The sequence below is a fragment of the Gossypium hirsutum genome, chromosome A05, assembly GCF_007990345.1.
Source record: "Gossypium hirsutum isolate 1008001.06 chromosome A05, Gossypium_hirsutum_v2.1, whole genome shotgun sequence".
Taxonomy (NCBI): domain Eukaryota; kingdom Viridiplantae; phylum Streptophyta; class Magnoliopsida; order Malvales; family Malvaceae; genus Gossypium; species Gossypium hirsutum.
Genome location: NC_053428.1, coordinates 96,093,674 through 96,103,558, shown reverse-complemented (window position 1 = coordinate 96,103,558; position 9,885 = coordinate 96,093,674). Strand labels below are relative to the sequence as shown.

Here is a 9,885-nt window from a genome sequence, read left to right as displayed (position 1 = left end):
AAAAATAAAACAAAAAATAAAAAATCCCCAATTAAATAAAATTTCAAACGTAAATGAAAGGAGAACTAAATCCATAGAGTTTCCAAAGGGATAAATATACAATATCCACGAACAACACCAAGGGAAATTTCTTTCATTCATGATTCATGCATTCACTTACATAACTATAAACTAACTAGTATTTTCTAGCACAGATATAAGTTTCTGATTTTTACCTCTTGTGTAATGGACACATAATCTAGCTTGATAACAACAATTTTATAAATAAACCAGTACCTTTCTTGATTCTAGATAATTTAATTTTCTAGATAATTTGATAACAAAAAGTTATGGTTGCTTGACTCTAATAGCAGTAAACCAAAATAAGAGATGACTGCAAAAGTAATATTACTACCTAGTTAGCTTATAAGTTTTAGAAATTTTGACCTATTATACTATAAACAGAAAATGTAAAATTCAACGACATGTCGAATCTAAGATAATATGGAATAAGAAAGTTCTTCACGTATTGGTGCATTAATCAAACTTAGCATCCTCCTCAGCCTCTTCATTAACTTAGCATCCTCCTCAGCCTCTTCATTACTTAATAGGCCATACTTTCTAGAGAAAATGGATTGGGTTGTAAGGTTCTTCGTTATCTGCTCTACAAGCATCAGCCTTGTACCATGACTAGGTGGCCATAATTTCATTGACAGCGAGCGTTTGAAATGCTTGCGTTCCAAATTCCATATCTAATTGACCTAGGAACACCGGATATTACAAATACATCATAAAGATGAGATGACAAAATATAGGACCCATAAACGTAACAAAAACCAAAACAATCACCAAAGCTGAAGTTCTTGTTAAATGAAGTAATTATACAACATAGTAAGAACATGAATAAAACACGTAAAAATGGCATAGAACAAATCAAAATTGTAGAAATCAAAATCTCAGTAATTTTGTAACACTAAAAAATAACCTTAATTTTGAAATCCACCCTGTATGAATAGCATATAGGTTCTGGCTATGAAATTCTTATCATGGTAGATCTATTAGCCAATTCCTTCACAAACAGTTTATGCAACTTTAGTAAGAAATAACCAAAATAGTCTTATTTTATTCTAACTAAACCCCCATGACTTCAATTACACTTCATACAGCAAAACCAATTACCAAAATGACATTAGCAATAGTGACGGTGATAGCATGTGGCCATCAAAGGATTAGAAAAATATAAGCATTATCAATGATACCAGAGTGGCAAATCTTAGATTCTACAAATCAGAGCTTTGATGGAAAGAGAAAAATGAAATAATAACAGTAGTAACAAAGAACTTGCAACAATAATTTGGGCAAACAATACAATACAAAACAAAACCCAATTTTTTTCCTAATCTGGGATGATAGGCAACCAATTTCTCTCAAAGTTCATTTTTTTCCCTTTAATATGACATTTCTTCTCCTACTCCAACAAACAGAAAATACCTAGACTTTGTTTTCATCATCCCTTTGATTTTCACACCACAAACCACATAAATTGATTTTCTGGGGAATTTCTTTTTCTAAAAAAAAATCATTTTCTTTTAACTACACTACATGACAAGATAACAAATTTAATAAAATAGAACCTCTGTAGGACTGCTCATGTGATTAATTCTGTAAATTCACAAAATTGTAGCATTTCATTATTACATATAAAAAGAGAAAGTAAGACTTATTTGGGAAATGATGTGAGTCCAGTGTCTGACGGTTCAATTTAGTTGCATGCAAAAACTAATGACAAGTTCAATGGTAACCCTTAATGACATTGAAGGGTGATGATGCCAGATATCGAATAGTGATGGGTTTTGGAAAATTTCTAACAAGCTTGACAAGTTGTCTTCAAATCCAACTGAACCAAGGTTTTATAAGGTGTAGAACCCACCAATTGAGAGATTTTGGATTGAAGGTACCTCTGTAATATGAAGGTCACGTTTTCATTCCATGCTCACCACACAAATTGTTGATACATCGTGTAAGCAGAAGTGGAGAATGAAGTGGTCGGTGTTTTTATAAAGAAGTAGAGAAGAAAAAGAAATCCAATTCTGTCTGGAATCCCCTCAAATGAAGCATCTTGGAGTTTTTTAAACCATGAGTTATCCATAGATTTTTGGGTTAGGTCATCAAGTAGAATCCAAATCGAGTTATTACATATTTTATTATAATTGTATAACATATTTAAAAAATATATAAAATTTAGTGATGAAATTATAACTTTTCTAATTAAAATAAAACTTTTTTGAAAATTTAAAAGGTAAATATTTTAATTTATCTTCTTTTAATTTCAAATTTATAATACCATGTGAAGAATACTATTTGGTAGGTTGAAATGCATAGTAATACAACCTATCATCCACCATAATAATACTACATCACATAATTATTGGTGTCCAGCGATTGGGTGCCTAAATTTTTATGTTTATAATGTTAATGCTTAAGTTAATAATTTTTACAATTGGGTAATTGACTGATTGATTAAATATTATATGTATACTTTATTCATATTATATGTATACTTTATCCATAACATTTGATAAAAAATCATAACTAAAAATATATTTTATATATGATAAATAATTTACAAGATAAATTTTGAGATATAAGTTCTTTTAGGAACACAAATTAAATTTCGGCTATATATGTCCTCTTTTCTCTTCCATAAAATTGTATAACAAAACAATATTTGAAGTGGGATTCATTTGAATTTAATAAAGATGATTTATACAACTTGTACTACTATATATTAAGCCTGTAATTGAGTTGTTGTTATGAGTTAATCGAGAATTAACTCAATTAATAATGACTAAAATACAATTACTTTATAAAATAAATTATATTATTTAATTATGTTTTTATTTTTTATATCTTTTATATAAATATTATACACCTAGGATTTGACTTAAGACACTATATTTTTTAACATATTTGGTTTATCATTTCAGCCAAAGACTCAATTGTTTTATACCTCATTTTTTATAAATATATTTATTACATATATTATTAATATCCTCCATATAAAGATTGAGAGTAATTTAAGAATTATATTTAAAAAATTAATCATATATTCTTAATGATCATTATTGCGGAGAGGTCACGCTTGTTTTAAAAGAAGTTTACAAAGTATTGTAGACAAAGTGGTACCTTCCTTACCTACAATTGTCATATAAGGATATGGGCTCAAATCTCATCAAGAGCAAATGTTAACATTTTTTCAATGGATGAAGGCACTCTTACTCCATGAACCCTCTGAGGCTCTTAGTAAAGTCGGGAGACAAAACCTAAATAAAACCGAGGATAGATGCCTCAGGTCTAAACCAACTTGTTGAGAGGTCTATTGACTCCCCACTTCACAGATTTTTCTCGAAGCAAGCTCCACATCCCCTCAACAATATAAACTATTAATATAATACAATAAATTTTTTTGTTCAAAGGAGAATATATAATTAATTATGACATTAGTACAAAAAAAATAGTAAAGATCTTAAAAACATTAGATAGCTTAAGGGAAATAACAAGAGAAAACACAGTATGGAGACTTGACATAAAATCAAACCATACCAAAAAGGAGCAAACAATTTATATTATATCTAATAATTTTATAAAAGAAATAATTATGTAGAGATGACTCATGTTCTTTATTAACAATAAAAAAATAAAAGAAGTACCCAAGGAGACACGTGGCAAACAAGGGTTGGAATTGAATCAAATGAAATGTCCAACTTGTGTTTGGTGTTTGAATGATACATGCATAGCCATTTGTCAAAAAACCAGACATAAAAAATGAAGGAATTCACATGGGTTTTCTTTTTCTAGGCTTTAGTAAAAATTCCATTTGTCTAATTCTCTTTCGATCTTCAAAATGGGGTTGAACAAAAGGAGCTCAAACTGTGAAAAACCCCTTTTCTTGGGCTTATAAATAGGCTTGGATCCTTTGCCAACCAACAAACATATCTCTACATCTGCACTGCAAACTCTTCACGTGTTTCTCAGCTCTCTCTCCCTCTTTTGCTTTCCTTCCCTTACCTCCTTCCTACCTCTCTTGCACTCTTCTTTACTTTTATCTCTTTGGTTTGTTTCTTTTGTTTTCTGAGAAAAAAGAAAATCTTATCCACTGGCCCGACATTGCCAGCAACCTTTTTGTCTTTGTGTTTTTTGTTCGGTCTCGTTCTTTGAGGGTCGTTTCTTGTTTTAAGATATATATATTTATATATATCTCAAAGAGTAGTTTTGTTCGTTGGTTGACAAAGAAAGATATTTTTTTAAACCCCAAAAAGGAAAAAAAAAAAAAGTTCACTTATTTTTCTGGTATGGAAAACAAAAGGCAAGTGAGTGGCTCTTCATCATCATCATCATCATCATCTTCATCGTCTGTTTCTTTGGATCATCTCTTTGGTCCAAAGGACTCTTCTTCTTCATCAACTACCACAACTGGGCTTTTTGGAACTATTTTTCCCCCTCCATCAGTGGTAAACCCTTTTGCTCTTCATTTTCTATCCATAAAATGATACAGCTTTGTTGATTTTGACGAAAAATGAAATACCATTTTACTCATTAGTTAGCTATTTACTTGCAGATGTGTGAAATTTTGATACTGGGGGATAATATACTTTGATTGGAAGTAACTGAGAAGTTGATATATTTAGGATAAACCTGGCTTAATTGTATTTAGAGTTTGTATATTTCTTTTTCTAACATTATGGATTTATATATTCCAAGTGAATGATTCTTTAAAAAAGATGCAAAGAGATGCTTTATATAATACACTAAAATTCTGTACATCATGTGCTTGGATATATTCACTTAGTGGATAGATGCTAGCTAGTGGGGTTTACCGGTCAATTTTTCTCTGTAACATCTTAAATTTGCAAAGTTAATATGTATATTCCAATGCTAGCTAGTGGTGGGAGAAAAGTTGGCTTTGTACTGTGCATTAATGGAATTATTGGTGACCTCTGGCTATGTATGGCTTGTTTTAATTGTGGTTATCCATTTTTGTTCTAATTTTTATAGGTTTTTAATGGTGAATAGGTCTAAATATTGTTCTCTCTTTTCTGATTTCAGGTGCTGGGGAGGGACTCAACTCACTCCGGAATTAGAGGTTCATGGAATACTCAGGGTTTGCCCCATCATGCCAGATATGGAACAGGTTTTTTTGTTGCCTTCTTGTATTAATTTTTAGCATTTCTCCTTGCATTTTTCTCGTAGTTTTCTTCTGTTCGACATATTTGGATATATATATGTGTGTGTACTTGACACGTATCTGAATATGAGGATATGATATATAAAAAAATTAAACATGTAGATTAATTATGTTTGTTATAGTAAAACTTTATGTGGGGTCTTAATGAGAATGTTAAGTTTGGTTTATTATCAAGCAAGAAACAAACATGAGAGATGAGAATGTTGCTCATGCATGTTTTGTTTCAGATCATAACACTGATTATAGCAAGGGACAAAGCAGCAGCACAAGGAATAAAGACAAGAGTTCATCCGTTTATCACAATGAAACAGTGGAACCTAGCTATCTCAGCTCATCTATTTACTATGGAGGCCAAGAAAACTATTCTCCAAGGAAGAAAACCACTGAGTCTCCCCCCTATGTAAGTATATAACATACGCATTACAATATTCCTTAAGGTGTATTAGGAGGGATTTCTGTACATGTTAAATTGATAATTAGGAGGGATTTCTCATTTTCTTGTATCATCTGTCTTGACAGTTTCAAAAAGATGGGGGAGATGATGATCCCAATGGAAACAATTCTCATGGTGCTTCAAGAGGAAATTGGTGGCAGGGTATGAAGAAGCATTAGCTTTATGGTGATAAATGAATAATTACTCTTCACTTCCCATACAAGTAATTGGATAATCTTTAAACAATTCATATTTTGTTTGGTGCAGGCTCACTTTATTACTAACATCTTAATCCTAAATAATCCAAGTTTCCTATCCAAAACTGTAAGGTGTGTATGTATGTATATATATATATAATACTCTGCTGGCATAATATTACTTCATGTAGTACATGAATGAGTCTGCTTTGAATTTTCCTTTGAATCCAACTGATTGGAATGATGTAAATGGATTTATTTTGCAGGAAGTAGGGCTGGTTGTATGATCAAAATCTTATTACTGCTATGGACAATAAGCTGGTAGATATAGCCTAGCATTGCAGTAGAACCATATATATATATATATATTTAGCTTAGGACATAATGGAAGAATATTAGGTTCTTTTTGTCTCAACTCTCCCACTTGAACAAGTCTCATCCTGTAAGCTTATGTATTTATAGCAGTCAGTTTGAAAAATCTTGTATTTTATTTCTTTTCAATATATATATAATCTATCTATTTTCTATGAACTCCATTTTAACTATGGACCAAAATATCTTTCTAAAATATTTAATTTTAAAAATTAAATAAATACCTGTAATATTAAATTTAAAAGTTCAAAATAATTTTTATATATTTTAAAATATTTAGTAGACTAATATTATAAAATTTAAACTTCACAAGTGGAGTTGAGATTTTGACATGTGTCCTTAACTTGTGTTTAATTTTTTTTAAAAAACATGTGACAAAATCTACCCAATTGTGGAATAAAATTTTTCCCCAACATATGTATCAAATAATTACCTATAGAGGAATTCTTTTTAAGTAACTATTTATAATTTAAAAAAGAGAGAATTAAATATATGAGATAAATCTCAAAACAACAAATGAATTTTAGTTTAATTTAAAATTTTATACATGAAATTTTGATTTGATTTAATTCTTACAAACTATTAACATAGTTACCGGTTTAATATCATTTTATGTTTATATATTACATATGTAAATAATTATATTTATCCAATATAAAAATAAATTGATATATTTATTTCTTTAAAGGTTTATAATTGAATCAAAATTAAAGTGTTATGTACATTTGAACCACAATTAAAGTTTCATGTGTATAATTGCATTAAACCAAAGTTATGTATCAAATTGCAAGTTGAATTAAAGCTCATATATAATTTTGAAATTTATTCCTAAATAAAGATATATATATATGTGGGTAGTTATAATACTGTAAAGGTTTAAATATGCCAAATGTCGCAATACTCTTCTAAAATTTTAAATTTAGTTTTTATATTTTAATTTTGATATAATAAGTTACTATATTTTTTTATTTAAAAATCTTAGTCTCTTTATCTAATTTTACCGTTAAAGTTAACAATATTAAAAATAAAATAACTTTTTAACCTCAACATTTATGACTTTTTGGTCAGTTTGATCATTACCATATCAATAATGAATTATTAATTGCAATATCAATGATACTAGTTAGAAAGATGATATATATTCTGTACCTCCCTCTCGACTTGATCTTCACTTTCAAGATTAGATGCGTTTTAGCATCTTGTACAGGATAAAACAAATCACAAACTTATTGAACCATGTTGGAATGATTTGTTCCTTCAACTTTCTTCTTTTTTTTTTTTTTCCTTTGAGTCTGTATTTGATACAATGCATATTCAAACATGGATATGAGAATATAATCTATTAAAACCCACATGAAAAAATTAAAATTTTGAACATGTTCATATCCAACACTTCCACTTATTATCTAAATCTTCACCTATCCAATTACTTAAAAAGGGATATTGTAAGTCATTTAGTAGAATTAAACTCCATTTGAAGTCATCTGATTAAATATTAGTTTCCATAGTTCAGGTACATGTATAGGGGAGCCATATAAGCTAAGTGTCTTTCCAAAAGCTTTTGAGAATTGAGCAATAAGAGAATAATTGAAGTCATAAACATAAACTTTTATTTATCATTCAAAACGCTAGATTTCACTGTTAATTCATCAGCTAGATGAACTAGCTAACGGAAAGCACAGAATCCAGCAAACGACGAAACTGGGAACCATGACTTCAGCCTTCGTGCTCAAGGCAAAGTGTATTCTGCAATACGCCAAAAAAAAAACAAACCAGTTTTAAGTGATGCAAATGAAGGGAAACGAGACTTAAAACTTGGAAAATCTGTAAATAATGCTTATTGCAAAGAAATATATATATACCTCCACACTGATAACCAACAGGACGATCAGCAATGTTGCAGCGTTTTGGAATAGTGATAGCAATTTCCGGCTTGATCCCAGAACTCTTAGCCGTGTTGGAAAGCATGACGGCGCATAGGCATCGCGGATTCTGGCCTATTTTCTTCACCTGTTGGCAGCAACTGCTGGAAACTGGAGCGTTAGAATCTTGTGCAGCCATTGCACAAGGAGCTAACTTCCAGGCTTCCCTATCAGGGGATGATCTCCCACATTCACCAGCTCCTACTGCAACATTAAGCAAGGCAATGCCTAGAACAGCAAGAAACACCAGAAAACAGCCAACGAACTTCATATTCTCCGATATTGCGATGCATAAAACACTCGTCTGAGTTGGAAATTTATAGTGAAACCAAGCAACTAGAAAAGGGTTCTTTCAGCGAGTAATGATATATGTCAAAACCCCACAAATTGTAGTGGGGGCAGCACTAGAGAGAAAAAGTGTTTTGTTTATTGCAGCACCTACAACTCCAAAAACATGTATTTGGGAATAACCTGCCTATTTTAAGCCAATGGCGGTTAGTGCTTGATAAAGCCATTACTGTAATTCCACCACTTGTTTATCCTAAATGGGCACAAAGAAATCTTTTCATGAGAAGCTGACAGCATAGCATATGCAATAGGTTCAAAATCTACTAACATATCTATTCTCCAGAACCTGAATTTCCTCATTGTTGACATTACTGAAATCCCATTATAATTCAAGTGTAGGTTCAATTTAATCTACTATTTCTTTAGAGGGTTTCAACATGATATTATCCTTCAAGGCCTCATGAATTGAACAAAACCATACATAAACAGACAATGAAATCAAGTGATCTTCTCTATTAGTGAGCCTATTGACAGCATAAATTGTGGAGATAATGCTTATTTGAACAGACATAACTAAGCATTTATTTGTTATTTTTCAAAGAAACATTTAAAGTTTTTTTATCATACAGCGAAAATCCAAAATAACTCTATAAATTAAGAAGAATAAAAAGTAAGAAACTCTAGATTCTCGAAGTTCTAACTTTTTTTTGCCTTATTGATTCATCATTATACCACTTAAATCATCCATCAACAACATAACAACAAACTTTTAAAAAAAACATACACCCAAATTACAACATTTTCAAAGTTGCAATCTTTTCCCTTCATCCTACTGTAATTCCACCTACACCATACAATAAAAAAGTGCCGAAATAGAGGAAGACCAATACCTTAAGGAGTAAAAGCATAAATGCAGGTCAAAGGAGCCAGTGGAAGCCAAATAAGGAACAACAGCGCAAAAGTATGTCCTTCCCACAAGCCCAAGTCCCTACTTTTATCTAAAGAACGGCTTCTTCTTCTTTTTTAAATTGACCCAAAATTTTTATTACTTATGAAAATGACCTACTTGCAAAATTATGTACATAAATGACCCGTTTGCAACAATAAACCTTGGTGCCACCGTTGCCATTGGTGGCACCACCTCTAATAAGTGCCCAATCGTTGACCAATTTATAAAAAAAATAATTTCCTATGGTATCGTCATTACCATTGGCGGCATCGGTTCAAATATGGGTACATGTCATACTAAAATACCCGTATTTTGAGAGAAAAAGTAAAAAATAAATTATATTTTAATAGGTGTCGTCGCTGTCATTGGGGGCACCAGCTTATATATTTTAAAAAAACATTTATTTGGTGTTGTTGTTAGCATTGGTGGCATCGATCTCTTTTTGGTGCTATTGTCATTGGTGACACTGATGTTAGAATACTGAATTTTCTTTTGGTCCC

The 9,885-nt window shown here is 30.8% G+C and overlaps 2 protein-coding genes across 4 annotated transcripts; one reads left to right on the top strand and one right to left on the bottom strand.

The window, feature by feature from the left end:
- The first annotated feature begins 3,960 nt into the window (after positions 1–3,960).
- On the top strand, positions 3,961–6,385 carry LOC107957130 (uncharacterized). Of its 3 annotated transcripts, XM_016892567.2 has the most exons (6): positions 3,964–4,490; positions 5,086–5,170; positions 5,452–5,624; positions 5,744–5,819; positions 5,925–5,986; positions 6,121–6,385. In XM_016892567.2, the coding sequence occupies exons 1-5, from the start codon at positions 4,332–4,334 to the stop codon at positions 5,939–5,941; spliced, it is 510 nt and encodes a 169-aa protein (XP_016748056.1). In that variant the 5' UTR covers positions 3,964–4,331; the 3' UTR covers positions 5,942–5,986; positions 6,121–6,385. The 3 variants fall into 3 exon arrangements, with proteins under 3 accessions (XP_016748057.1, XP_040970097.1, XP_016748056.1); XM_016892568.2 differs by lacking the exon at positions 5,925–5,986 and having other exon boundaries at positions 3,961–4,490; positions 5,744–5,880; XM_041114163.1 differs by lacking the exon at positions 6,121–6,385 and having other exon boundaries at positions 3,961–4,490; positions 5,744–5,843; positions 5,925–5,958.
- Positions 6,386–7,813: 1,428 nt separating this feature from the next.
- Positions 7,814–8,451, bottom strand: LOC107957129 (uncharacterized). The gene is made up of 2 exons (XM_016892566.2): positions 8,089–8,451; positions 7,814–7,972 (listed from the first exon to the last, which is right to left on the bottom strand). Exons 1-2 carry the CDS (start codon positions 8,417–8,419, stop codon positions 7,956–7,958), a joined length of 348 nt encoding a protein of 115 aa, XP_016748055.1. The 5' UTR covers positions 8,420–8,451; the 3' UTR covers positions 7,814–7,955.
- Between the last annotated feature and the right edge of the window lie 1,434 nt (positions 8,452–9,885).